Here is a 15,827-nt window from a genome sequence, read left to right as displayed (position 1 = left end):
GCAGGAAAGCCATTGTTTCTTTTCAGGCTATTGTAAAATCTTACTGAAGGCTTTTCTTTTGAATCTGAAGTGAAGAATCCAAATCTGGGCTTAGATTTTTCTTCAGTCAGTTTAAATGCATAGTAGCCTTTAATCTTGACTTTGTCAATGTAGTAGGCTGAGAAGGAAAAGAAACCAAAACAAAGTGTTAATAAAAAGTTACATTTCAAGTAAATAAGGGAGACTTTCTGGTAAGATTTCAGATTTCAAGTTGTTAGAAATTTTAAAAGTGTACTTGCATCATAAAATATTTACTGCTTCTAATACTCAGTTGTCTCAATTACAGGAACAGTACCTTACTGTTTTTAAAAAATCCTTATGATTTTGAACCTACCCCATGAAAACTGGATAAGTACAGGGTTGGAGCTGGGAGTTTGTTTTCGTGGGAAAAGCTAGATGCTGCTCTTAACTGGAGCCAGCTGCAATGCCTTGGGAACAGCTGCCCATAAGTGCCATGAGAGCAGCTTTCCAAGAATTCCTGCCCTGCTCCAAACTCAGCTGCTCATCCCTGCAGCATGCATGGCTCTGTGTTACACTGCTGTGCCCAAGTGCTGGGTGAGAATACTTAAAAATAGAAGTCCTGTGCAATCAGTGAGCATAGTTGGGAATGTGACCCAGACTAAAAACATGTAAACATTTAATAACTTAGTTCTTTTAGTAATGTATTGTTCATTTGTTTGCAGTATGAAATTAGCATGGAAAATAAATCAGCAAATGCTCGTTAGTCCTGTAGTAAGTGAGAAGGCTAAGCACTGGAGAGAGAACACTTTTTTTCTTGGTCTGTAAAAGTAATCTGAAGCCATGCTTAGCCATGAGTAAGATTTGTCTCATTTTTTATTGAGAGGAAAAACCAGGATACCTATACTGTGTTTGATGTCAGTTAACTCAGAAAAGCTTTTGAGCCCCCTCCACGTCTCCATTAGAGAGAGAAGATCTCTACTGCTCACCAGTAGGGAACAGTGAGGGCAGGGATGTATTGCACATCTCATTTTGCCTGTATTGGTCAGGTACCAAGGCCTTGCTGGTAGCCGGTGTCCTACTGCCCTTTTTTTTTTCTTTAATGATTGGCTGGAGGAAGAGGGAGGGGAGGGGCGAGGGCCCTGCAGCATTTCTCATACAATAAGCTGCTGCTGAAGATCATTGCTTTGAATGTTTTTGTCCCCTACCTACATAATTCTTACAAGTTTTTCTCTAAAGTGAAGAAGTAGATTTCCATATGTGCCCAGGAGAAAACAAGTAGTGGAACAAGAACTAGAGTCGGACTCTCCCTTCAACAGCATCTGGTGCTGCTGGTGCCCTACTGCATTTCTTCTGTAAGTCCCTCCAGGTTCCTGTGGATTTGCTTGCACTTTCCTGTCCAATGACTAGTTCAGCAAGCAAGGAGGCACTGCCTTTCTTTGGAGAGTAGAAACTTTAATTGTCTCTTGGGAGTTCTGGGCTGAAGTGCCACCTCCTAATAATTTCTGAGTAAATACTCTGTTGTATGTGCATGCCCAGAGAGCTTCTCTCATGGTTTAAACTGGAGGCAGCTGTAGCTGTGTTTTGTGCAAGGCACTTGATGCCATTCCTTTGTGTCATAGCTGCCCTGAGTGTGACTGCAGAGTTGTGCCCCTCGGGGGGCTCAGTGCTGCTGGCTCCTGCATCTGAGTCAGGACTGCTCGCTCTGTCCAGGGCGAGACTTAGCTGTGCCTGGCTCTGTGCCATGGAAATGGCTCTGGGGAACGTGAATCTGTCATGTACTCACCTTTTAAAACCTCTTGTAGGTATTTGCCCAAGTAATAATTTCGAAGCTCATCATTGTCCAAGGACGGGTCATCTATTCCATTTGCTGTGATGTAAATGTCGATGTCACCGTAAGTTTTTTTTATCCAGCTGAGAACTTTGCGCATTCCCCAGGGCACCACTGCCAAACGAGAAGGGGAGCTCAGGCAGGTGATATCCTGCAGAAACTGAATGTCACAATCAAATTCATACTGGCTTCTGTTCTGAGGTTCGTCAATCACAAATCTGGTGGTGAAATGATTCAGTGCATAAAAGTCAGCTGCACCTTTGACAAGCTGCTTTTCCTCACTTGTGAAAGATGGCAACGAAGTATATGAAAGGCCTTTTCTGTTTTTAAAGGTGATATATTCCCTCATAGTAGCTGGATAGTCCCCAGTCTTAAATATGGGATTGGCAAACCAGCCTATTTCAAACTGAAGAAACCTGTTGGCAGCTTTTGAATGAGATTCAGAGAAGGGGTTGGCAGGCTCAGCCCAGTCAGAATGCAGGGACAGGGACACTTTGCCGTACTGAGAGGGCCGGAACCGCTTGTCGTACGTTCTCCAGGCCATGGCGTGTGCTAGTAACAAATTGTGTGCTGCCCGATAGGTGTCATTGCTGCTCCTCTTGTAGACATTGCTTAGCTGGTTTGGCTCGTTTATTGTAATCCACAGTTTAACCAAATCACCAAGCTCCCTAAAACACAAAGCTGCGTACTCTTGAAAAGCGTAGGCAGTGGATAGGTTCAACCATCCTCCTGTCTGCAGCAAAGGACCCGGCAGGCCCAGGTAGGTGTGAGTTGGATAATACAAGGTGACCATGGATTGAATGTTCAGTTTCAGGGCTTCACTAATCACACATCTGTAATACCTAAGAACTTGCCTGTTGACCACTGACAAATCTCCGTTGGGTAAAATTAGTGACCAGTCAAGTGCAAATCTGTAATGGGTGACTTTTGTTTTTTCCAGGAGATCCAGTTGCTTTTTAATACTGACAAAATCTGTGCACTGTGCTGGTCGGGTTTTTAGCTTTACCCCTTCAACTTTGTGCAGAAGCCCATCTCCTGTGACATTCCAGAGGTACAAGCTGGAATCACAGAACTGTGGTGAGGAAGCTGCTGATTCTGCCTGTGAAAATAAAAATATGTTACAATGGGTTTTAATTAAATGAACATAATATCTGCTTGTAATCTGCATTTCTGCCTGTGTTTAACTGTCGATTAGTGGTGGATGTCAGAAGGCCCTGCTTAAATGCTCTGGGGGGAAGATGATAACCAACTCACCTATATGGGCTTTGTGCTAGTGGTCATCTTATCATTCTGTTCCTTTCCCTATGAAGAACATCAAAATTGCACTTTTTCCTTTTTGATTACACATGGGCATTTGCCCTGCCAGCAGCCTACATGACATGTTTTCAGAGAGATAGCTCTCCCTGATCGAGTTCACTCTGGTCATGCACACAGCAGTTTTCAGGCAGCTGCCTGGAGAGCAGATGGTGAGAACAAGCACCAGGGGCAGGATTATTTTGGCACCAGGCAGGCATGGATTATTTTGGTACTGTTGCTGTGATCAACCTTGTGAAACTGAGGCATAGTAACCCAACACAAATCTTTTCTATCTCCTACTAGTTGAAAAAGTCCAGAATAACACATTTTTTTTAATATTCCAATTTTTAAATGCTTTTTGTAGGTTTCAAAGTACAATATAGTGAAGTTTAAAATATTTAGATTGCCTTTTTTTTTTAAGGAAATGTACTTTTTTTGGTGCTGCATATTAACAAAATATATAGAAGCTTAACTTTTTCTTCCCCTATGGTTGTCAGTGAATAGGTTAAATTATGGGATTTAGTTGTTATTTTTTAAGGCTGATATTTGTCATGGGACTGTCTGTGTGCAATGACAAGAAGGATATCCCTACACTGGCCATTCATACAGTTAGCTTATTTACTAAGTTTGAAACAGAAGAAAAATAAACTATAAATAGGTCCTGTAGGAGCCAGTTTGGACAAAAGGTTGTATGATCTGTTTTCTAATGTGAGCTCAGATGGTAAAACCTCAAGGCTGGTTATCTTCACCTGTGCTATGTGCCTTTTAAAGAATGGCTTCTTACCCACTTGTCTGAGTGGCACTCAGAGCCAGGCCTAACCCAGGAATGTGTTTCTGCTGTAGACAATACCTGGAACCTGCAGGTCACTCTGCTGCCACCAACATAATCACCTTGTCCCTGCCCTTTGTCACTCTCTCAATCAGGCCTTCACAAGCATCCCTATGGCCACACTGCAAACTGGATTTGGAAACCCCTGGTTGAAAAATAACCCAGTAACAATTGGTTGGATCAACGTCTTGGTTTGAATTTCCTCATCTGATCTGCCACATGGAGATACAAGCAGAAGGAGGGCCACGCTTGGAAGGGCTCCTGCAGCAGGGTCTGCTGCTGCAGCAGTAGCCAGCATTGTGCCCAGCTCACCTGAAAACCTGCAAACACAGGAAATTGAACCAATGCAATTATGGCTTAACTTCTGTTGGCAGTGTGCATTGGAATTCTGGAATGCAAGCTGCTGTGTACAGTCATTTGTTCAGGGAGCTGCTGATCACTCTGTTTCCAGTGATCCACTTAATATTTTATGCTTACCTTGAGAACAGACTCGGTGATACCCCAGGAGAAGTCACAGGAGAACTGAGCTTGCAAGTTTGGGGTAGAATCCTTTGGGAAGAAGCCATTTTCTTGTATGATTTGTTTATAATAAAGTGCAGATGACTTGGGAATCCTTTCCTTTTTTTTGCTTTTGAAATCTACATAAAATAATCCACGCCTGATGTTGTAAGCATGCTGCCATTCAAAGCCATCAAGGAGGGACCAGGCTGTGTAACCAAACACATCTATGTTGTCGTATTTAATAGCTGCATAAGAGAAGGTAACATCCATGAGTCCTGTATTCATTACTCTAACATACATAAGGGATATTTGTAAGGGCTATCTATTTTGAAAATCTTGAGTGTCTTCTCAATGTTTGTAAGGTTATTGACCCACTGTAATTTATTCCAAAACTGACATATATATCTTAGTCTTTATTTACTAAAAAAAAAGGTGTCACTAAATAATCGTGTCCTTAAGAAATTAAATTACTGTAGAATGCTTTATTTCTGCTCTGACCAAACAAGAAATATTATACCACATCCAGGTTTGAAGTTGCATTTGACAATTTGCCAGTACAATAATACCATTAAATTAGAGAATCATGAGTCAAAATAAAGGGAGCAACAGTTGATCTGGTTTGTAACTTTGTTATGAAGCTAAAACTCTCCACCTTTATTTGAAAGATGTCTGCAAGCTCATGGGAATGTCTACTCAGCTTGTAAATCGAAAAATCTATTTTGTTGGCATGGGACTGCTGATGACTTTAGAGAAGTAGAGTAGAGCAACCCAGAGACTGATTCCGTTACAAAATGGTGCAGTGCATACTGATTTCTTCAGGCAATCTTAATGTCCCTCTTGCAAAGGAGTTTACATATGATCTTTTACATATAATATATGAGAAAGATGACAACACAACTGCTTTCTCAGATGTGGAACCTGATTCTTCAGGAAGGGTAGCAGGGTCTGCAAAGCAGCTGCTCAGCAGACACCAACTAACCACAATGCTTTTCACCCCTGCAGGCTTGTGCCAGCTGGCAGCCTGCAAGGAAAGTCCAAACTCCATGGTCAGTCATGTTCACTGCCTGTCACCACCTTTAAACTAGGAAATAACATGGGATAACTCCTCATGTTAACCTTATAAGGGCTGGAATGACCTAGGGAAAGCAGTGACCAAGTAGGGTTGCTGAGGATTTTCACACAGACAGGTGGACAAGCCATATTTTACCAGTAAGCCAAGGAATAAAGATGAAGTTTTGTGGTTTATTCTTTCCCAATATCGTTTAGCTCCATTTTCTCAGGACATATAATTTTGCATCCTTCTGTATTTCCACTGAACTTCCTTGCCCTAGTACACCAGGCTGAAACTTGAGCAGAAAGCAGTTTTGCACAGTGCATGCAGCAGAGTCTCAAGGTACCCAGCAGCATGGGCATAGTCCAGCTGGATGTTTCCCTAGTTGCCAGATTAAATCAGAAAGCCCAAGAGCTTGCAATGTGAGTGTATGGGAAGCTGATAGACGAGGCCAGAATACTGGAAAGGAGATGAGGAAATGTAACAAAGCAATACAATGGCATGTATTTTCAAAGAAGGCAACTTCTAAATTAGGAAAAGCATGGGAGAAAGTACAAAAATGTCTGAAAATACCCATTGCAAAATGCAGAGGCAGAGAATGATGTAGAGGCTAAGGAGATAAGCTAGAATGGCCTTGCAAGTAAAGATGAGTACTTGATGTCTGCACTGAGGAAGGTTGAACAAATGGGAGCAGACATCTAGGGACAGAGTAAGTGACAACTGAGAACATTTTTATTTGTGGAAGCATACTGAATAGACGGGGGTAAGTTTAATTGTCAGAACAAAAGATGCTGTGGTACTTGAGATGGTGCATGCTGAGATTTTGTGGCCGTTTAAAAGGGTAGGGGAAAAATTACTATTTTACGTATGCTTTATATAAAGAAAATTAAAAGTTAGGCAGGTGATAGGTAGAGATCTGGTGGATCAGAGTGAGAGTATGTCTGTAGCATTGTCTGCAGGGACAGTGAAAGGAGAAGGCAGAAACAGGTCAGGATCCTGACTGAGTGTTAGAGTGAGGATGAGAAAAGCACCCTGAAAAATAAGGGGAAGGTCTGGGGCAGAAACAAAGGGCTGGAGGTAGGAAAAGTCAGGAGTTACCTAAGGTCCCTATGTCACCAGAGGAGACATTCACAGAAGAAGATCCCAAGGCTTTTCTGTACCTACTAAGTGGAGTCAGAGTCCTGCAGGAGTGATAGTTTCAATATGGAAACCCTAACCCAATGCAGATGTTGGACTTTAGCTTTCTGGGACAGGCACTATGGTTTTTTTCTGTTTGTACAACACCCAGCACCAGTAGATCCTGATCCATTACTTGTACTCAGGCAGTAATAATTAATGATTAACTTTGTTGCCACTGTCTCATTAAAAAAAGATTAAATTATTACAGAGCTAAATATCAAATGATTAAAAGTGCTCTCTGAAAAATCCAACAAGTAATTTCTGTACAAACCTTGTAAAACCTTATTAATGAAGTTTTTCATCATGTAGATGGCTGTGGTGTCATCTGTTTTCACGTGGCTGTCAGTGAACCAGCCATTCTCTGCAATCAAGATTCGAGGACTGTTGTATTCCAGTTTAATCCAGTTCAGCACTTCCCTCAAATTGAGTGACAAATTTTGTCCCATTTTTGGTAGAGTGTTTGGAGGTTTAAAGTTACTAGGACCAAAGGAAAATGCAAAGAAGTCAGCTGTTCCCTTGATGTAGTCTTTTTCATCTTCGGTAAAGTGTGGCAAAAACAAGAATTCATTTTTCAGTCCTTCTGGATAATCCCCATCCCCATGGATGGGTTTAGCAAACCATCCAAGTACTCTCTCCATGGACTTCTGACATTTAGAAATGTCCAGCTCATCTTCCAATTTGTTAGGCTCAATCCAGTGGGATCCCAATACTATGGATATCATCCCCTTCTGGTAGGGTTCAAAGCGTTCTTTGTAGGTATGCCAAACTTTTGCATGAGCCTGATGAGAGAAAAATAGCATTAAATTGTAGCTCTAATAAGTCTCTGTGGGTTGGCAGCCAGAGAGGCAGGTAGCTCCATCTGAGTCACTGCAGGCTTCTATGGAAGCATCAGTTAAGGCACATTAATTACCCTGCACAGTTTAATGGGCAATCACTGTTACCCTGCAAGGTTCCTTGGAAGAGGGCAATGCTCAGTAACTTGTGTCCTATGACACCTTAGGGCTGTGGCTTTTTGCCTTTTAACACATGTCTAAATTTCAGGAGAGATCCCAGCAGGGATGAGAACAGCTGTTGTTACACAGACACTTTGGAACAGCTCTAACAATGGGATTTGAACTCTGTGATCTAGCCAGTCTTTCTCTGTCAAACGGTGATTCCTGATATGGTTTAAATTTTCAAACCATTTTTACAATTATTCCATCAAAGATGCATCTCATATGATATTTCATTTGTCAGTGGTGACTCTGTGCTACTAACTGCTCTGTGCTCTGGGGGTTACCTGGACTTTATCTGATCAAACCACATCCACCCCATCCCTCTTCTTGGGATTTAGTTGTTTTATTTTGGCCTAGTCATATGAGCAAGTGTTCAAGTTTTGATATTTGCACAATCCCTAAATGTAAAAACTTGGGCAAAGGACCCATCTGTAAGGTTTGAACCCAAACGTCAACTTTCATAGCTCTGACTGAGAATTTGTTCAGGATTTTAGTTAATTTCTTCTTTGAAATGGCCACTGCACTGTATCACATCTTAATATTGTTTTTCTGATTATCATAATGTTTTAGAAAGTGTGTTGTTATTGCATGTCACAATTAGCTTCAAATGTCACATTATTAATTACCTAAATAAGGGCATACAGCAGACAAAGCTTATACAAAACCAGAAATACATGGGAGACTGAGGAGCCACCAGCATTGTCAAAGTCCTGGAAGGAAACAGGACAGGTAGGTCAGAGAGGAGTGGCCCTGGGCTGCCGGGTGAATCACATCAGGTGATCTGACACAGGGGAGGGGAGCTGGCTCTCCCAGCTGAAGAGTTGTCAAGTAACTCAGAGTTTACCTCATGCCTGGAGTGTGGCATTACACTCTTAAGCTGGAAAGAAAATAACAGTTTGCACCCAGAGAAAAACATTGTGAAACACTGAGTGCTGACTTAGATTGTCATCATTACTAAGCCAAACAGCATTGCTTACCTTTGACAATAATTTCAGTTAATTTATCTAGAAACACACAGCCTTGACAGTTTAAAAAAAACTCCAGAAGGCCTGATGTCAGGTAGGTATTTGTTTAAGCTGGGGGGTACCAAAGAATTAGAGTTTGTGAAATTTTGTGTATCAGTTGTTTATGGTTTCTAAGGTCATGCTCGTAACATTTGTTCAAAGTCTGTCTTTGAAAATACTGATAAAGTGACACTAACCTTTGAAATGCAGCTTCTGTAGCTGAAGAGGGAAGCCAGCAAAAATGGACTCTTGAGGCAAATTGCAAGATAAAGTATTATAAAATTGATTTCTTAGTAGCCTCATCAGAACATTTAAGTGGCCAGTGCCATCTCCTCAGCTGCCTTCAAAGTCCTCCCCTGAAATTCCCTCCAGCCTGAGATGGCTGCTGGGGCCATGCTTATTCTGTGCTCTGCCCCTAGGGTTTTCTCACCAGGTTTGCAGAGTTTTTCTCCAGACAAAGCCCACAAACACCACTGTTGAACGAGAGGCATACGGCTGCGCTGGCTTAACGAGAACCCCCACCCTGCACTCAGCTGTATGATGCACAGTGCCAAGTACCATGACAGTAGCACCAGGTAAATCATAGCAATCACACTTTTCTAGGTGAAGTGGAGAAGGAGGCTTTGCCAAAAAAACAACTAATTAGAATATGATATTGACATGTAAAAGCCAAGAATCTCTCATCGTATTCATACACATCTTCAGGAGGGGATTAGAAGAAAATAAAGTTACTATTAAAAAGAATGTGTACAGTAGAGGATACAGCCTCAGGTAAAACTCTAGAGGAGTGGACCTCAATTATAAATAAGTAGGTTTAATATGAGTCAAGATAGAATCCTCATATACAAATTTGTACGTATCACTGATGACTGAATTCTGAGGATTAACTCGTACTGTAAAAAACTTCTCACTGTCTACAGTAAGGGTTTTACAGACACAGTAGACACATAGTTGCCTATAAATCTGATTGGAGTTGTTAACTATCTATAAAGAAGCTTAACATTCACAGATAGAAATGCAAACTATTGTTGATGCAATCAGCTGATTTATAGGATTTGTTTTTTAAGGCCAGATATGAAACAAACATCAATTTAAAACCTGTACCATACATCAAATTGGGTATTTTCAGTAAGTCTTGACTAATCTTTTTTCAGTTAGATTTTAATCCCTAATCTTTCACTTTCCTTGTTAGAGCAAGGACAAATGTCAAGGCTAAATACACAGTTAAAGTAGGATCAATATTGGGTATTTATTCTAGATACGTATGACTCATTAATTTCAGCATATTTTCCTGGTATAAATGTAGAAAATATTCCCTAGTCTTGCAAGTCACAGAGAGTGCTATGTCAGTTAGTACTAACCCTGTAAAAAGGCTAGAAAAGTCAACCTAATAAATTGAAGACAGCAGTGTTTGTTCTTCTCTCTTTTTGAAACATTCTCATACTCCTTGAAATTCTGATCCTGTAATTTAACATATGCACATGCAAAGAGCTTTCAGTAGAGCAATGCTTTCCAATCCTTAAGATACTTTAGCCAAGCAATTTTTCTTTGAACAGCAATGAGTATAACAAAACAATGTCAGGGGTATATGGAGTTATATTAGTGTGCTGGAAATCAAGAACATCTAGGAAAATTAGAATTGAAAAAATTATAATAAAATTATTCGGGCCTTTTGTTTACTTGTTTGGTGTTTAAATCATGAAGAACTAGAATATAGTCTGATGATGATGTTACAGTTCAGAAGAAGGGCAGGGGTATGTGGCTTATTTGGACAGTGTATTTCTGTTAAAGGTTTTTTTGGTCTGTGGTAAAGATGCCCCTTAGTCAGTAGAGCTAAAGCAGAATTTAACCCTTTCTTTTGCAAACTGACTCTCAATCCTTGTGAAGGATTGCCTACACCTCAAGGTGCAGGTGACTACACTTCTTTAGAGGGTGTTATGAAGGACTGAGGCTTTGCTATCATAATTTGTTGTATGTTAACTGTCCTGCATTTGGATTGTGTTTTCCCTAATGATTACCAAGAAATCTAAGAAAGCTAACCTGAAAATAACAAATCATCAAAAAACTATGAATCAATGCTGAATTTTACATCATCACTGATGGCTACGACTATTTGAAAAATCTTCCAGCAAAGACATGTACAAGTACAGATGATTCTGGCGTCCACCCTAGAGCCATATCTCTCAAGAGAGATTTATCTAAGAGAATCCCTTAGCAATTTACAATTAATAAGCATCAAAGTTCAGATCCCCTATTAATTTGTGCAGAGGTAATATTGAGTCCTTTGAAATGGTCAGTGGCAATGATTACCCTCTGTGTATGAACAGAATACACAGTAACATGCAAATTCGTTTTTTTAAATTGAAATTTTTTAAAACTCACATTTGAAATTCTTCTTCTGAATTATTTTCCCAATGTGGATCTCCTAAGCACCCAGCTTATCAGCCTGTGATTCTGCATTCACTATCTCTCTTTACAGATCTTTAATAGCAAGGCCCATGAAAAGGCAGGGCTGTCTCTTAAGCAGATGTGTCTGGGGCATTCCCTTAACAGGATGCAAGGCTTGGAGGGAGCACAGGCAGGAGGTGATTGAGCATCAGCAATGCCTTGTGCCAGCCAACACGCAGAGCTCTGGGGCTGGATGAAGACAGACCAACCTTACTTTTGTAGGAAAGCCCTAGTATGATCATTATCTGCCTAGTTACCTACATGAATTCATTCATGGAAGCAGATAATTTTTTAATCAGTTCTGAAATGCATCTCATTACTGAGATGATCCTTGAGGTCATCTTCCAACCTGGTATTCTATGAACTTTTTAATATATCAGCCAATTATTTGGGTTTTAAGACACTGTATTGCTTTTGAAAGCAATAAAATTGATGAGTTTAAAACTAAGAGGAATTTCTCCAACCCTTTTCAAGGGACACAAAAATCTCCAGCAACTTGCAAATTGTTCTTACAATAAAGTAATCCAAAGTCCAAAAAAGCAGAGGTTTGTGGTTTGTTATATTGTTTTTGTGATTCTATTAAACTTGGCTTCAGGTTATGATTGATATATCACAAAAAAGCACTCCTTTATATAAACAGTGATTAATTCTGATAACACCATGACTGCAACAATATGCAAGGAAATTAAACTAAAAGTAGGATTCATGTGAGAGCTTCATTTGATTTCTCCAAAGATACTACAAAAAGGTTTGAGAATGATTTTCAACAAATTGCTGTGCAACAGTGTGGTGGCCAGATTACCTTCATTTCAGCATTACAGACCTGTTTTTCCTGCTCTGTATATTTAATGGACGGACCTGGTTTGTGCACAGGGTGGCATTGAGGACCAGGTCTGTCAACAGCCTGTCCAAAAATGAAGCCTTGACATGGACAAGAATGTGGTTCTTCCTAAAGCTGATGGCATAAATGGCAATCTTTTCAAGAGCTTTAACAGGCTTTGCCTCACACTGCCAAAACCTGACATTTGGTTGATCTTTTATTTTTGGGATAATGTTTTTGGTTTGCAGTGGGAAAGTAGAAGGTAACCATAATACAATGTCTGAGAAACAGACCAGTATATACCAGTATAACAGACCAGGAAATAAAAACCCATGTGAAATCTCTTTAAAGAGAGAATCTTATAATTTTCCTTGATTCTCAAAGGAGAGATATTTCACACCACATGAATCCTGTTTGTGCCTCAATACATTCTATTAATACTGTATTGTCAACAATGAAAAGTGAACCAGACATTTAAACTCGCACAAAAATCTTTGAGAAAGATTCTGGCCAGCTGGCTTGGAACATCCAGTACCAGAGGTGACTTCTGTGGAATGGCTGGCTGGCATTACAGTTTATTAAGGGGAATAAATAATTATATGTAGATACAAGAAGAGTTGACTCATATCGACTGGTACCTCAAGAGTTTCCATTCCATCCCTAACCTTAACCAGAAAACTCCAGTTCCTCAAATACTTTACTACAAATTTGAGAGTTTTCATTGATCTCAAATCTAGAATCTTCAGAAATTTTACAGTAGTATAGGAGAGAACTGTTAATACTTTAGGTAATGCTCATGGGGTTGTAAGAAGGGTACCACAGGAGAATAATTTCTGCCCACGGATACTAAAACAGTAGCTAAAGGATTGTGTGCTGCTGAAAGTCTCCTTAACTCTTCCATCCAAGTGATTTATTTTATACTCTAGAACAAGAAGCAACTATCAAATCAAGTCTGAGAGACAAATAATATTGACCAAGATAATTAGGTCAGTAATTTGTGTATCACACCCAGCTGTGCCTGCCTTCCTGGAAAATCCAACTGATTCTTTGGCAGAGGAATAACATTCCCTGTGTGTGTGTGCTGCTTACATGGATTTTACAGAAACTGCAGAGATTGCCTAGTTGGTACTCCACATTTGATTTTGACACTCAGAATGGAAGGCAAGAAATATTGCAAACTTACATGCATTATATAAAATATCACTTGAAAATAGAAAGAATGATTTGGCATCAGTTTTCTTTGAGATGCTTCACAAATCTTTATAGTTAAATCATTCTGCTAAGTCTGAAATCAGTTAGTGACTCAGGATGCTTGACAGCTTTTCTGTGTGTAAAACTTCTATTGACTGCAGTGTGACTTTTTTGAAAAATTATGTTCTGAAGGTTCAAGGCCAGAGGTAAATACAAAAATTTGTCAGTTGCAGAATATTTTAACTACTCTCGCAAATAATTTTTTCCCCACATGCACATTTCTTTCTGTAGGATTAACCCATTCAGATTTATCTGTCAATTACATGTGTGATGTATGGCAAGTTGTAGAAAAATCCTCTTTGTGACAGTTAAGAATAGTCTCAGCAGGGGGAATTATATTGGCTGCAGAGATGAGATAGAGACCTGCTCTGTAAAGTACTTTGAGCACAGCAGATGCAAAAAACACTGTATATCATGGAAATAATTTGAAACTCTCAAGTACCGAAGAGAACATTGTTTTCTTCTGAACCCAAGATGTGCCAGCCTTACTAGTTTAGAAGAAAAGTTTGCAATATGATCTTACTAAGCTAGAACAAATCACAGTTACATATACATACTCTATGGCCAGTAAAGTTGATTCAATATGCAGATACAAACGAATTTCCTTTTAAACTAATAGAATTCATTTCAGTGTGGCCAAATGTGTTTAATTAAATGTAAAGAACAAAGAATGCTCTTTAAGAGTTAGAATTTGTATGTAAAAGCTAATTTAAATAAAATAATAATAAACAAGCACTTTAAAACAATCACTGAGTCAGCTGTTGTGACAAGAAATAAAATCAAAGTGAGGTACCAGAACAACTGCCTTAGCTGAAGGCTATTTCTTAGTGCTTTCACAGTAGGTGATTTTTTAAAAAAACACCAATCACAGGACCAATTCCTCTTATTATTTCCCAGAGCAGCGCAAGATCAATTTGTAAAATCTTATTATACTGTACCTTGATCAAATTGTGTCCTACTGAGTAGACAGTTCTTATTTTCCCTCTCTCTCCTGGAGCATGAATACCTGTGCCATACCCATGCCAAGCAACTAAATATGGATTGTGGATTGTAATCCAGTATTTAACACGATCCCCAAAGGTCTGGAAGCAAAACGTGGCATAGTCATTGAAGATATCAATCACCGATTCATTTTTCCATCCCCCGAATTTTTCTTGCAGCATCAAGGGCAGGTCCCAGTGGTACAGTGTAACCACGGGGGCAATGTTTCTGTAGAGCAAAGAGTCAATAAGGGTGTTATAATACTGAAGTCCTTTTTCATTGGGAGCTGCCACCACTCCAGTGGGGAAGAGCCTTGACCATGAAATTGAAAACTGGTAAAAAGTAACTCCCAAAAACTGCAGAGCAGACAAATCTTTGTCCAACAGGGTATAGCTGTCACTGGAGGTGCCTGCGCTGTCCCTGAGCTCCGAGCGGGTGAAATGGTCCCAGATGGAGGAGCCCTTTCCGTCCTTCCTCCAGCTGCCTTCCACCTGGAAAGCTCCTGTCCCTACCCCCCAGAGAAAATCTTTGGGGAAAGTGTCATATAAAAACATCTGTGTTTCGCTCACAGGGCTGAAGTGGGAGTCCTTTTTCCACACAGATCTTCCCTCTCCAGCAAGCCCAGTAACAATCCTTACGAAAGCGAACGTCCAAAAAGCAACAATCTTCTCCAGTCGCTGGCCACACATTGTGCCAGTTTATAGTGCCAGTGTTAAAAATCAGATTTCTTGTACTGATGCTGAAAAAATTCCATTCTTTTGCTGGAGTCCACGCTGTGCAGACCGTTTTCATTTGTCACAAGCTGCTGGAGTGTCTTATCAAAGCTTCACTAAAAGCTGGTGATTGTAAAAGCCCTGTCAATGATTAGCCTGAACTGTGAGACGTAGAACAGATCTGAGAATGGTAATTTATAGGGAGGTGGCCTCTGCATGACCACTGAGACACCTACCTGGCTTCTTACTGCAGCCTGCCTCAACAACAGAAATGCCAGGAACTAATTTATCATCATTTAAAGGTCAGTCATTCAGGTAGGATAATACAGGTGACAGAAGGTCTAAGAAGCTGTCACATCCTTTATTTCTTGTGGAGCTGTATTTCAAGGAAACATTAATACAATTCACACTATATAAGCACCAATTTAAAGGAGATCTATCCTGTCTGTGTAATTGGATGACTGGAAAGGCAATGCATGATTCCTCAGTCCTACCCTGCTCAAAAAACCCACCTCTACTGAAAAACTCTTCCTGGACTTGTGGGAAATTTTGTTGTGAGCAAGAGATATACATACATCCAACTAACTATATAAAAACACAAAGCAAGTCAATATTTCAAACACCAAATGCAACCATTTTTCTATACTATATAAAAGTCTCCTGTACAGCACTACACACAGCAGCAGTACAAAATCAACAGGGGACTGCTCCAGTTCTTACACAATTTCCCTGGATTTCTTCAAATAAATACAATTAGCAAAGATAATTAGCCCTGAAAAATTCTATTTCAGTATTGATTATTTTAACAATTCATATACACAGCTGGAGCATCACTACAGCAAATATTTATACAGCAATTTTGCAGTATAATTTAATCTTTTAACATGTTTAACAACAGTACGTATGTTGAGATACAGTCAATTTACTCAAC

General features: G+C 39.9%; 1 protein-coding gene across 1 annotated transcript in view; it reads right to left on the bottom strand.

Annotated features, from left to right (window-relative positions):
• KLB (klotho beta) overlaps positions 1-14,975 on the bottom strand; it is a 15,179-nt gene extending 204 nt beyond the window's left edge. The window contains 6 exon segments of the mRNA XM_031066624.1: positions 2-157; positions 1,784-2,927; positions 4,431-4,699; positions 6,956-7,463; positions 14,141-14,890; positions 14,892-14,975. Of these exon segments, the coding sequence (XP_030922484.1) occupies positions 2-157; positions 1,784-2,927; positions 4,431-4,699; positions 6,956-7,463; positions 14,141-14,890; positions 14,892-14,975 (2,911 nt within the window).
• Positions 14,976-15,827: the final 852 nt, after the last annotated feature.

The sequence above is a fragment of the Geospiza fortis genome, unplaced genomic scaffold (genome assembly GCF_000277835.1).
Source record: "Geospiza fortis unplaced genomic scaffold, GeoFor_1.0 scaffold40, whole genome shotgun sequence".
NCBI classification, from domain to species: domain Eukaryota; kingdom Metazoa; phylum Chordata; class Aves; order Passeriformes; family Thraupidae; genus Geospiza; species Geospiza fortis.
Note: the sequence above shows the minus strand (reverse complement) of the source record. Positions and strands in the feature narration are given on the sequence as shown.